General features: G+C 43.4%; 1 protein-coding gene across 1 annotated transcript in view; it reads right to left on the bottom strand.

Annotated features, from left to right (window-relative positions):
- The window catches only part of LOC121167523 (AF4/FMR2 family member 4-like), a 59,841-nt gene that overhangs the window by 21,534 nt on the left and 24,361 nt on the right, over positions 1-13,946 (bottom strand). Inside the window, exons 6-11 of the mRNA XM_040996980.1 lie at positions 9,686-9,722; positions 7,986-8,034; positions 5,364-5,418; positions 4,887-4,924; positions 4,088-4,250; positions 2,436-3,353 (exon numbers count right to left, since the gene is read on the bottom strand). Of these exons, the coding sequence (XP_040852914.1) occupies positions 2,436-3,353; positions 4,088-4,250; positions 4,887-4,924; positions 5,364-5,418; positions 7,986-8,034; positions 9,686-9,722 (1,260 nt within the window). The remainder of the gene's footprint in view (positions 1-2,435; positions 3,354-4,087; positions 4,251-4,886; positions 4,925-5,363; positions 5,419-7,985; positions 8,035-9,685; positions 9,723-13,946) is intronic.

The following is a 13,946-nucleotide window of genomic DNA, read 5'->3' as shown; positions in this document are numbered from 1 at the left end:
TTCCTCTAAATGGATCATAAAACATGTGTGGCATTTCTAGGTGGTTCTTTTCATTTTGCATAATAATCTTTTTAAAGATTTATTTAGGTCTCGGTGCTGTGGCTCAGTGGCTAAAGTCCTCGCTTTGAATGCGCTAAGATCCCATATGGGCGCCGGTTCTAATCCCGGCAGCTCCACTTCCCTTCCAGCTCCCTGCTTGTGGCCTGGGAAAGCAGTCGAGGACAGCCCAAAGCTTTGGGACCCTGCACCCGCGTGGGAGACCCGGAAGAGGATCTGGGCTCCTCTCTTGGGAACAGCTCAGCACCGGCCGTTGATGGCACTTGGGGAGTGAATCATCGGATGGAAGATCTTCCTCTCTCTCTCTCCTCCTCTGTATATCCGCCTTTCCAATAAAAATAAATAAATCTTAAAAAAAATTAACTGTTTAGTTGAAAGGCCAACTTACATATTATAGAACAGTTGCTTCACTTTTCTAGAAATTCAAGTAAGATGAACAATTTAACTCCATTAAGTTAAAAAAAAAAAGAAAGAAAAGGAAGCAATGGGGCAAATTATTCTCCTTTGTTGGAATACCTGGTACCTGCACTGCGGTTTTAATAAAAGGGCAGAAAAACGTCTCTGGCTGACTGTATTTAAGGATGTGTTCTCTGTTCTCAGCTCAGCCTGAGTGGGGTTTGTATCCTGGCTTTATTGATAAGGCCATTCTGGTCCTTGTCTTTTACTTGCTGAAGTTCAACTTTCAGCCTTTTACAATCACATTCACAGATGCGGATGAGGGAATCATTCTTCAGCACAGACTATTGTGAAAAGTTTTCTTTTCCTTAAAAATTCTTCCCTGCACAAGAAAAGAGCTCAAAAGCTGCCCCTCCCCAATGCAGTCACTGCTGTGTAATTGACTTGTCTTTTCCTTCCATGACTATTACTGTTTGATGATTTTTACATTTCCTGTGACTACAATAAACTGACTGTAAATATATATCAAGCATTTCCTCCAAACTATTTTGGAAACATGTAGAGATGAGGGTCATCTATGTACCAGTAGATATTTTTATTTCTAATTTCTATTTAATAAAAAATAGGGCACAAACATGTACAAGGTGGTCATTAAATTGTTAAACATATGTCAAAACTAGTGAATCAATTTTAGCTAGAACTAGTTAAAGAAAAAAAAAAATCTGGGCCTGGTGCAGTGGCCTAGCAGTTAAAGTCCTCAATTTACACATGCTGGGATCCCATATGGGCGCTGGTTCCAATCCTGGAAGCCCCGCTTCCCATCCAGCTCCCTGCTAGAGGCCTGGAAGGCAGTCGAGGATGGCCTAAAGCCTTGGGACCCTGCACCCAGGTTGGAGACCAGGAAGAAGCTCCTGTTTCCTGGTTCCGGATCGGCTCAGCTCTGGCTGTTGGTGGGGAGTTGTTTGCAGAGTGAATCAATGGATAGAAGATTTTCCTCTCTATCTCTCCTCCCTTTTGTATATGTGACTTCCCAATTAAATCAGGTGTAAGATAAAAAAGCAAGCCAGGGGCAGGTGTTTGGCTAAGCAGCGGGGGTCAAGGCTGGGACACCTATGTTTCATGACTGAGTGCCTTGCTCCATTTCAGGTTCCAGCGTCCTGCCGCTGACCAACATGGGAGGCATCAGGTCCTGACTCAGTGGTCTCACTCCTGCCACCCAGCTGGAGGACCTGGATTGAGGTCCAGACTCCTGGCTCCGGCTGGATGAGCCATGATCATGGCAGGCACTTGGGGAAGAAATCAGTGGACAGGAGTTATCTTTCCTCCTTTTCAAATGAATAAAACTAAAACAAACAAACAAATCCAGAAAATAGTAGAAAATTGTGACATCCCAGAGGGAAGAAGCATACACCCTAATTTTAAAAAAACCATCTATAAACAAGATTTTAAGACTGTTGCAAGGTCAGTTAGCACTCTTTCTTCTAATGTCACTTCTACATTGGCCAACACATATTTCAAATTCACTTGATGTAAACTATGCTGCTTTGCACAGGGGTCCAACAGACTGCCCCATAGCTGGCCTGCGATTCACGCTTTCCTTCACAGCCTTGAGCCAATTTATCAATCTGTGGCTTACTGAGATCCTCCTAGCATTTCAAATCATGTTGTTCAAAAAAAAAAACAGCAGAAAGACAGGCCTTGGCTTAGCCATCTCCAAGCCTGTGTCCCCTGCCAGTGCAACGGTGTTGGACATCCTAACTCCAGCTTCTTGTGACTGCAGATCCCAGGAAACAGGAGTGATGGCTCAAGCCGCAGGCTTCCTGCCATCCTGGCCAGAGACCTCCAAGGGTTGGCCTAGTCTAGACTCGGCAATTGCAGGTATCTGGTGGAGTGAAGCAACAAGCGGGAGTTCTCTATTGCACACACTCTCTCTCTCTCAAAAAAAAAAAGTATGATGTTAACAACAAAAGCTCTCCACATACCTTGTGTTTCCTCTTGCCCTTGTTGGAGCCCTTCTCTGAGGTTTGCTTCTGGGCCTCCCGTGTGTGCTTCTCTGGCACATTTTTCTTCTCCCCCTTGGGTGGCTCTGTTTCTTTGTAAGGCTTCCCTGGTATTCTAGTCAAGAGATTCAGGTCAATCTTCACAATAAGAGGATACCTGTCATCAGGCTCACTGAGGGGTGACAGAAGTTCCTTCTCTTCCATAGGAGAGAACATTCGGTTCCTAAAAAAGCTATCTTCTTCCTCCACTGAGGAGGGTTTCACTGGAGTCCTGCTGCTGTCAGGGTACTTGGGCGTCTGCGAGGAAGGAGGCAGGCTCTCACTTTCATCTGAATCCGAGGATGAGGTATCTGTCTCTATGATTTCCCGGGATTTCTGGGAAGATTTACTTGCCGTCTTGTATTTCTTTTTCTCTGCTGGAGGCCGAGGGGAAGATTTAGACTCCTTCTTTATATTGGGTTTCCTTGAGCCCTTGGTGGCTGCTTTGTGCCTGCTGGACGGCAGGCTGGCAGCCATGTCCACCGGGGTCTCACTCTCTATCTTCAGGCCTCCTCGGGGTTCTTCAACAGCTGCCTTCTCAGCCTTTTTAGGTTGCTTTTTGCCTACAGTTCTCCTCTGTGTTGTGCTGTCACCCTGTGCAGGAGACTTCTGCCTGCCGCGCCCACTCTCTGACCCCTTCTGGATGGTTTTGGAGTCCCGCCCGGGAGTAGCAGAACTCGTCTCTTTCGGCGCGCTGGTGTCAGTGTAGCCACTCCCAGGGCCCTGATCTCGGCTCTCCTTTTTGTAGCCTTGAGATGATGGGATGTTACTATCCACAGAAGATGCTGGAGACACTTTATGGGGGTTCACTTTATTCAACCAATTATCAAGCTGCCATTTGTTTGTTGGTGGTGGTTCAGGCTGAAAAACCAAAATATATACGCTTTTTCAATGCTGGGACTTTTTGTCTCCTTCAGTCACAGGAAGAGGAAGACACAATGCCTAAAACAATAAAAGTATCTGCTTTTCCTAGTTCTGACTGAGCAAAACCCATACAGCTGAATACTATCAGCTTTAAACATTGAGTCAAAACACAAACTTAGTGTTACATATGGAAAATAATATTAAAAGGTCAGTTATTATGGTGCAAACATTTTTCCTATCTGTGCAGAAAACACATTTCCTGTGAATGACTCGAAGTTCCCCAAGTGTGACCTTCAAATAGCAAATAATACTGCTAGGAATCCAACTTTCAAGGCATTATGACAAATTACCATCAAGTATACTTATTTCTAGAAAGTAAACAAATAGTGTATGTGGCAAGATTTTTATCTGCATTTTATTGAGCCACAGTGAAATTAACATGACTTATTTTATCCACAGTTACTACAACACGAGTTACCCTGCTGCAATACAAAAGTGAATTCAGTAGCTTAATAACTTGCAAGCAGTCCCTAATCTAGACCAAATGACTATTCAAAGAAAACTGAAAGTAAAGTACCTAGGTTTTTTCTAAAATGCCACGACTCAATTTTCTTTCTTTGGAATATGTAACCTCCTTTGCTTCCCCTCCTGTACAGGAGTGGGATCTAAAGCAAGCGTCACTAAGGGCCTCCCTGCAAGGGCTAAGCAAGGTGGCTCCTGAACTGTCTCACCTCGGGCGACGCGCTCTGGGACGGCTCATTCGCCTCACTGTCACTGGAACTGCTTTCACTCTCGGAGTCAGATCCAGAGCTGCTTTCTGATCCACTGTGGCTGCTAGAATCATCTCTGGAGTTATCTGCCCCTTCACTATTATGATGGGAGGGTTCAGAATTACTAAAAGAGATTAAAAATGAGCATGTTATACATAGTGACAACAGGAAAACAAACATGTCTGACAATCAACTTTACTTAAAATATTTGCTATTTAATTTGTTTTTTTAATTTATTTGCGAGATGGAGAAGTAGAAAAACAGACAGAGCTCTAAGGGAGTTTCTACTCTCGGTTCACTCCCCACATGCCTGCAATAGCCACAACTGGGCCAGTGCAAACACTGGGAGCCAGTCTGCCACAGGACAGTAGGAAGTCAGTTGCTGGAGCCACTGCCTCCCGGGATCTGCATCAGCACAAGGCTGAAGGCTGGAGCTCAGAGACGGACATCAAACCCAAGTTCTCATGCTGGGACTCAGGCATTATACCCACTGGACTACAGCGCTGCTTCCTAAAAGGTTTACTCCTATTTAGACTGTAAAACCAGAACTCAGATACAATGAAGCAAGTAAAGCAAGTGTTAAAAATAATTTGAGATACTACTTATATATAAAATTCATCTACTTTAAGAATATAACAATTTTTAATTTACACCATGACAACTGATAATACACATTTTAGAAGGGTACTTATTGTATCGCCTCAATGTTACCAGGCTGACCTTATCCCTTCAATGAAACAAAAAACACAAGAATGTCTACCTTCCGGGTGTACTCCTGGGCATTGTTTTGTCACAATCCTAAAATGAAAGCATAGGAAGTAAATCTGTAAATGAATAACTAGTACTCTGTTTGCTTAATGAGAACAATATCTGAATTTCTGAAGAACAAAATGACTTCTCTAATGTATGCATCAAGGCTTACTTAGCATATACAGTTTTATGCATCTAAAGAGTAACAGAATTGCCAGCATAAGCATCAATGTTTTATTAAGAGTTCTTATCAATAATCTGCTTCGTGAATATACTCTAATTCATAACAAATACGAAAGCAAAGTCAGTACTGTAAAAGTAATAAAAAATGGAGGCTGAAACAGAGCACAAAAACAACATTTGATTGTCAGAAAGCCTATAAGAAGAAATTCATTTTAAATAACTGATCACTAAGTATTAAGTCAATTATACCAAAAAAAACCCACACAAATACTAGATGATACTGGCAAAAATATCATAAACATACCTGTTCGCCATCACTGTCCTCACTGCTGCTGAGTTTTAAGTCATCTTTTAGCATTCTAGAAGGGAAAGACAAAAAGGATTATTAGTTCTGAACCAATTTAACATGGCATGCTAGAACAATCTAGACAAGGAACACTATAGTAGCCAAAGATTTACTTTAAAAATAAAACAAAGAAAAAAGTGTAAGTCTACTCTTCAGTACTCCCATTTAGAATAAAGACAGAAATTTAACCATTTCATAAACTCTACCCTTTCCATGAGTGAAATGGTTACTTTTCTAACAAAATAAGATGTACTTTCTGAAGACTCTCATACTCATTTGTTATCTCTAACTTTCTCTAAGTGCACACCCACACACATTATATCACCATTAAAACAAACTAACACAGCCATACCAAACCATCCACTAGGAAGACATAACTCCTAAAAAGAAGGAAGATAAAATGAATGCATCAAGCAATTCTTTTTTTGTCTTCAGTGTTCCATGAAAAGAGGTTTGTGCAACCAGAAGAACACAATAAAAAAAGAACACAATACCCTAAGCCAAAGCTGCGGCTCACAAACATTCCACTGTGACAGGAAAGAGCCCTAGGTAGAAGCAAATATTTGGGATGACATCCTTGGGTATATGAAAGAAATGACCACGTACGAGCCTTTAAAATTCAGGCTCCAAATTTTCCTCAAAATTCAAATTAATTTAAAAAAAAAATCAGAGAACTAATACTATATGCTAACAGTTTCTAAAAATCATCTTTCAAAGTAAAATTAAAAATTTAAATTTTCCATTTCCCTTAAGGTCACAAAATCAAAAACAAAAACAAAAAACAAACTTGCAATACCACTAACAATCCAAGAGTATTTATTACAGGAGAGGAAAAATTAAAATGCAACCTAAGGAGAACACCAAGTAGCACACGTTTAATTTCTCAGTAGTAGTCCCATTGTCTTTCTTCTTAAAATTTCATGGCCATCTCCCATCAGTGTGAAGAAAATGCTCAAAGTAGTGGTTAAGCCTTCCCATATGGGCGCCGGTTCTAATCCCGGCAGCCCCACTTCTTCCATGTGGCCTCAGTTGAGGACGGCCCAAAGCTTTGGGACACTTGGGAGACCCGGAAGAGGCTCCTGGCTTCGGATCGGCATAGTATCGGCCCGTTGCGGCTCACTTGGGGAGTGAATCATCGGACGGAAGAGTATATCCGCCTTTCCAATGAAGAAAATGCTCAAAGTATTATATAAAAGATTACCTTAAATGAAGTAAGTAATTACAGAATTATGAAGCATTTTAAAACTGATCCAATATGTGATGTGGACAAATTTTCTTTAGTATATGGGCTTAGTTCATCTCTACGCAGGGAAATGTACTTATTTTGAATTCTGTCAATCCTCTCATTTAATCCAACTCAGTGAACCTGCTTACCATGTGAACATGTCCAAAGTTTACCAGACTGGTCATGCTGTGGTTTCTTCAACAACCAAAATGATGTGCACATTTACAGTAATACTGAACGCTTTTGTGCGTGTGTGTGCATCAAAAAAATATAATTTCAATTCTTCAGAAGTGGAAGTAGAGAGCCTATACTTACATATTTTCACTTCCACTTGGTCCTCTCTGTGCTGACTGCAGGGGTCCTGGGAAGGTCACCAGCAGTTTGTGGCTATGGCATAGGGAGCTAGTACTATGGCCACAATTTAATCAGAATTTTATTTTAGAATTCTGAATAATATAGAATATTTTATTGGCTCAGGAATTCAGTTCACTTTTTTTAAAAAAGAATTTTTAATTCTTTTTTTATTGGAAAGTCAGATATACAGAGAGGATGAAAGACAGGAAGATCTTCCGTCCCAAGTGGCTGCAACGGTCGAAGCTGAGCAGAGCTGAAACCAGGAGCCAGGAATCTCCTCCATGTCTCCCACACAGATGCAGGGTCCCAAGGCTTTGGGCTGTCCTTGACTGCTTTCCCAGGCCACAAGCAGGGAGCTGAATGGGAAGTGGAGCTGCCAGGATATGAACCAGCACCAATATGGGATCCCAGTGCATGCAAAGCGAGGATTTTAGCCGCTAGGTTACCACACCAGGGCCCAAGAATTCAGTTCACTCTTTAACGTGAAATGTATGACCCTAAAGTTATTCACCTTACCATATTTTGATACACCTATCTGCTTCTAGCTACAAAAAATTGAAAAATCTTCAGAAGACAGTACTATGTTAATTCTTGCATTTAATCTTATTATTTATTAAATATGAGCTATGAACACACACACAGATGAAGGAAAAAATGTATCTCGAGGCAGAGGCAGGCAAACTATAGCCCGAAAGCCAAATCCAGCCTCCCCCGCTGCCCCCCCCCACACACACACTGTAGGGCAGATAGTTTTATTGGAGCACAGCCCTGGTCTCTGGCTGCTCTCATACCAAAGTGGCTACAATGAAGTAGACAGGACAAAGAGAATGGCCTGGGACATCTAAAACATGCCACTATCAGGGCCTTTATGTGACAGTTTGCCTACTCTTGTCTTAAAATATTAAGCAAATATTTCTAACTACTGTCCAAAATGTTCACATTTCATAGATTAGCTTTCGCAAAAAAGTGATAAACATTAAACTAATAAGCAATAAACTTACGATTTAGGCTGGTGCCCATTTGAAGATTTTGAAGAAGGGTTATATCTTTCTAGAATAAAAAGAATGCATAAGTAAGCAACGATTGACTATTCACATTATAAAATATCTACCCTGAAAGAAATTAAGCCAAAACAACAAAATTTAACTCTTCAATCATTAAAGAGCAACACATTCAAGCTCAGTAATGACAATGGTAAATACTCAGGAAACAGGCAAGTCTACAAGCTTCTGGCAGGACTGCAGACTTGCATCACCCTTCTGCTCCGAAGTCGGGCAACATTACTTTATCGATACTTTGTACAGTTCCAATTACAGAAACTTACCTTATACATAAATCTGGAGAAAAACACACACATATGACTATCCATAGTTCTTAATAGTAGAAACCAGAAACAAATTAAATATCCATCAGTAAGTGACTAAATTATGATACTTTCATGTGACATGGCACAATTTGAATATTAAAAAGCATCAACTGGAGCTTTATACTGAAACAGTTCTAAAATAACAAGCCAAAAAAAAAAAAAAAAGATAGGGTTTAAACAGCACATACAGCTATGATCCCACTTGCCATGTTAGCTATGGGGAAAGAGAATGAGGAAGCAGTAAGGATAAGATGTTCTTTAAAAACGAAAAATTTAAATTTCCTGGCCTTTAGCTAGCTATTTTCTGCATACCAAAAATGTCATGCACTTTTTGCATTATGCACATACTCCAAGAACTTCTTGAAGTACCTCCACAAAGAAAATTTAGAATTAAAAGACATCTTAAGGGCTGGCACGGTGGCACAGCAGACTAATTCTCTATCCTGTGGCACCAGTATCCCATACGGATGCCAGTTTGTGCCCAGCTGCTTCACTTTTGATCTGGCTTCCTGCTGATGGCCTGGGAAAGTGACATAGCATGGTTCAAGCCCTTGAGCCACTGCAGCCACGTGGGAGATGTGGAGGAAGCTCCTGCCTCTGGCTTTGGATCGGATCGGCTCAGCTCCGGGCAGTGCGGCGGCTTGGGGCGAGAACCAGTGAATGGAGGACCTTATCTCTCTCGTCTCTTTTCTCTCTGTAGAAGTCTGTCATTCAAATAAAAATAAATAAATCTTAAAATAAAAAATTACTGTGGTTTCATCTCTTTAAGATCACTAAAAGTAATTAGCAAGTGATTAAAAAGTTCCAACGCTCTTGAATCTTACCACTACTCATCTACACAACCAGTATCCCTTAGGGTGACATTGGAGCTCCCTACAGTTCTCTTCCAGTCAAGATTTTCTGAGAGGCCAGGAGAGAAGAGGAGAATGTAGCACACAGTAGACCAGACTTCTCACCCAGAGTAGGAGACCTGGGAAGCCTAAGTTGGCAACATAGAGACTTGGGAAGAAAACAGCCACAGTCAGCTATACTGACTCTTTCCTGGGTAAGGTTTTACCATCACAAAACCAAGCCTCTTCCTAAAGGAAAGTCAGAATGACTTTTGAGTTATGAGGTACCCATAAAATTGAATCTATGAACTTTTGGGCTATTCCAAGTAATAAAGCTTATTTTGATTTCTAATGATGAACAGTCCAGCATACCAAGATTCAGTTAACCCATTATTCAGTTAAACCCATTACTACTTATCAAAGTAGTATATGGTGAGACCAAGAGAATCAAATACTCAATAAATGTATTACTTGAAAACCAAGAACAGAGTAAAAACATACTTACTTTGATCTCCAGGGCCAAAATTGGACTGCTGTGACTCCTAAGAAAAAGGGACATAAAATTATACAAAATGATATGGAGAGGGAAAAGCTCCTTAGTGGAAAATGTTTCAAATTACATAAAAGAAAAGGGAAAGAAAGAATGTTATGATGCTGCCTCGTCATCTCCAACAATCTGTGGTCATGGGCTTTCCAGGACGCAGCAAGAGCACGAGGTTAGCCAATCATCTCATCATCTCCTTCCTGTCTGCAGCCTTCATGGCTCTCATCTTAATTTAGAGCCCTGAAGAGAAAACAATTCCAACTTGAGAGTTTTGTTATTTAGAAAACGCTACCCCAGACGCACGCAACTGCCTAGCTTACCTGTACAGAGACAGGCGCTAATCTGCTGAGAGAAAAGCAGCCAACAGCTGGCAGGCACTCTGGGTCTAGTTAATGCCAAATCTGTGTTAACTAAACCAGTGAGCCAGCAGAGTTGTCTATTCCATTATTTTTTTTCAAAGATATGTGGGGATGGCAGAGACTGCTGGGATGAGACACACTACCTTGGCCCCCAGATGGAGGAGCTGCAAATTGTCCAGGGAAGGGAGTTTGGGGACATATTGGAGTAGGACACCTGAGGGCATGTCTGAAAGGGGAAGAATGACTTCTGCAGCCTTCCATGGACTGGCCGCTGCACTCACAGGTAAGTGAGGCGGCTGCCAAAGAGGGAACTAGAAGTTACGTCTCCACTAGGCCAAAGCACCCACCCACATGGGTGACCTAGGCTGGGTTAGATAGAATCACCTGCTACCTACTGCTGCAAACAAAATGGGCTGAGGGACATGACAGGCTAGGCTAAGTGCAGTACCCGCTCACAGATGTCAGAGCAGATGATGGGCTGTGTCAGGATGGGCTGCAGCACCCAACAGAATGCAAAAGAATTAGATCTGGGGAAAGATTCTGTAGAGGGCTTGTGGGTTCACCTCTATGGAACTGCAACCCCTGTTGGTTTATACCGAAAACTGGGGTGGGGTGGTGGTGGTGACAGGCTGAACCAGACTGCACTAAGAATTTACCTGAAATCTGTGGGAGCCAGGGCTAGGAGGGGCCAAGCTGGGTCAGACTGCAGCACATGCCAACACATGCAAAGATCACAACTGCGGGCAGAACATGCCAAGTAGAGCCATGACACCTGCATGAGACCTGGAGCTGGGAGTAGGCAAGGCAGGACAACTCGGGAATCCCTTCTAGGATGCAGCTCTCACTGGGGAGCACAAAGCTGCAGCTGGGGGTGGGAAGGCCAAGTTGGCTGGGCTGTAGTACCAGCTGGTATGCAAGAGTGCCAAGACAGGGTGTAGGCTATACCCAGCTGATCTAGGCTGCAACACCCACCAGCCAGAGCTGAAGCCAAAATGGGTGTGGAGGGGCTGGGCTAGGCCACAGCACACACTGGTAAGAGCCGACCTGGCCTTGACAGGTTAGGTCACAGCATGTACTGCCAGTGATGCTTGAACTGGGTTGAGCTGCAGCACCACTGGCACATGAAAGAGTTGGGGCTGGGAGCAGGCCTGGTAGGGGAACTTGGGACACTCGCCTGCTAGGTTGCAGCTCCTTCTGATGAGCCTGAGAGCCAGTGCTGGGGACAGGCCAGGAAAGGGTAGACCGCAGTATGAGTTGGCATATGCGAGCCAGGTCTGGAGGTGTGCTGGGCTGGGCCATTCTGGATTGGATCACACAACACCTGCCAGTTCACATGAAGATTGGAAGTAGGGCCCGGCGCCGTGGCCTAGCGGCTAAAGTCCTCGCCTTGAACGCCCTGGGATCCCATATGGGCTGCAGTTTGTATCCCGGCTGCTTCACTTCCCATTCAGATCCCTGCTTGTGACCTGGGAAAGCAGTCGAGGACGGGCCAAAGCCTTGGGACCCTGCACCCACGTGGGAGACCTGGAGAACGTTCCTGGCTCCTGGCTTTGGATCAGCACAGCACCGGCCATTGCAGTCACTTGGGGAATGAATCATCGATGGAAGATCTTCCTATCTATCTCTCCTCCTCTCTGTATATCTGCCTTTGTAATAAAAACAAATAGATCTTAAAAAAAAGAAAAAAAAAAAGGAAGTAGTCCAGGCTGGGTTAGGTCGCTGTACTCACTGACAAGAGTTGTGACTGTGGGTGGGCCGTGCTGAAACAGAATGTAGCACCAGCTGGCAAATGCTGGGGATGGGCCATCTCAGACTGGGCCACAGCACCCACTGGCAAGCACAAGACCCAGGACTGGGAATGGGCCTGGTATAGAAACTGTGGGCACTTGCAGCTCTCACGGGTGATCATGACAGTCAGTGTAGGGGGTGGGCCAGGCTGGTCAAGATAGCAGCATTCGTTGGGTTATGTGTAAGCTGGGTCTGGAATGGAAAGGCTAAGTAAAGCTGCAGCACCCAAGGGTGGCACTAGAGCCAGGGTGACAAGGCTAGGCTAGGCTACAACATGTGCTAGCACTTGTAAAAACTGGTGCTGGCATTGGGTCTGGTGGGCTAACAGGGGTTGCCCCAACTAAACTGTACCATCTGCTGGTGTGCATGAAGAGCTGGCCTGGAACAGGCTGGGTTGGGCTAGGCTGAGCACCCATCAGAAAAAGATGGAGCTAGGGCCAAAACTGATCAAGCAGCTGCAACCACTGGGTATGTGCATTGGCTGGGCTAGGTGACAGACCAAACCTGCTGCACTGACTGGCATGCACAAGAGTCAAGCCTAATGTCACCCCAGCAAGGTTTCTTGGGGCACTCCACAACTGGATGGTTGGACTCAAAGCCCAGCCACAGGGAAAAGCACAATACGTGTGATACAACTTTAGAGTGCACATATTCAGAATGGGCCTCAGTTGTTGATGCCTGTGCAATGGTCAGCAAGCCCAGATGCCCATAGTGGACATGACAGTCAACTCATCTAGGCTAGCAAGAGATGTCAAGTGCCTTACCAGAAGTTGGAAAGCAGAACAGGTTGGACCACTGTCCTGGCCAAGCTTTACATGTTCCTGAGTCTATGGATGCACTAAGGTGAACCTGGTTAGCCAATAAACCTTGGAAAGATTTTCTCAACCCTGGTGCAAGGAAGCTGACGAGTCAAAACTATCAAAACAACTCAAGTAACACTCTCAGAGCACTCTGCCCCACATCAGAGTCTCTCAGGCGCATCAAAGGACTGTCCTCAGTCCCCAGGTTCTAAAGTAGTTGCACAAATAGAAGTGGCCCTCTCTCCTAACCCCTGCAACTATGGACACAGGAGAAAAAAATTAAAACATGTGTCCTTCCTTCCCACCCTCCTCCACACATGATTCTCCCCAACCTAATCAAAAACCCAAATTGGCAGCCATCTCAGCTATGTAAACAATATTAAATATAAAATAAAAATAAGTTTTAAAAAGAAAATGCTTACTTTAAAAAGAAAAAAAAATAGAGCCAGGTGCAATAACCTAGTGGCTAAAGCCCTTGCCTTCCATGCGCCGGGATCCCATATCGGCACTGGTTCGTACTCAGCTATTCCACTTCCCTTCCAGCTCCCTGCTTTGTGACCTGGGAAAGCAGTGAAGAACAGCCTAATGGCTTGGGACACTGGACCTGTGTAGGAGACCTGGAAGAAGCTCCTGGCTCCTGCCTTCAGATTGGCACAGTTCTGGCCACTGCACCCACTCAGGGAATGAATTAGTGGATGGAAGACCTTTCGCTCTCTCTTTTCTATAAGTTTGACTTTCCAATAAAAATAAATAAATCTTTCAAAAAAAAAGTAAGCACTAAAACAATACTTAGGCAAAAATTAGCTATACAATCTATGCACTTTTAGAATATTCTACCTTTATGAACTAAAAAAGATTCCAGAAGGGAATGTTCATGTCATGTGATTGACTCCCTTTCTCTGCTCCCAACAGGTCATACATAAGTGGCAGCCTGAGGAAAGGACTGTCACACATTTTGGTAAGCACTCAGGGAACACCAATGGAATGGAAGCTAAAATGTCATCATCACTACCAAAACACGGCTTTACGAACTTAACATTCCTGACCAGAACAGCTGTGTCATATATGAAAACATGTACCTTCCTAGATAAAGTCTGTGTTGCAAGATGTTACACAAACATCCCCTAAATGACTACTTAAAAATGATCTTGTTCTGTGACAGAATTATCTGCAAAAGAGCAATCTAAACAGTAAGAGAGGTAAAAAAAACAAAACAAAACTGTAAACATACATTTATTCTCCAGGTGACTTTTTAAGAGTGCCAAGATCACCCAA

This window comes from Ochotona curzoniae, unplaced genomic scaffold (genome assembly GCF_017591425.1).
Source record: "Ochotona curzoniae isolate NIBS_2020 unplaced genomic scaffold, NIBS_Ocur_1.0 patch380, whole genome shotgun sequence".
In the NCBI taxonomy this organism is placed as follows: Eukaryota; Metazoa; Chordata; class Mammalia; order Lagomorpha; family Ochotonidae; genus Ochotona; species Ochotona curzoniae.
Note: the sequence above shows the minus strand (reverse complement) of the source record. Positions and strands in the feature narration are given on the sequence as shown.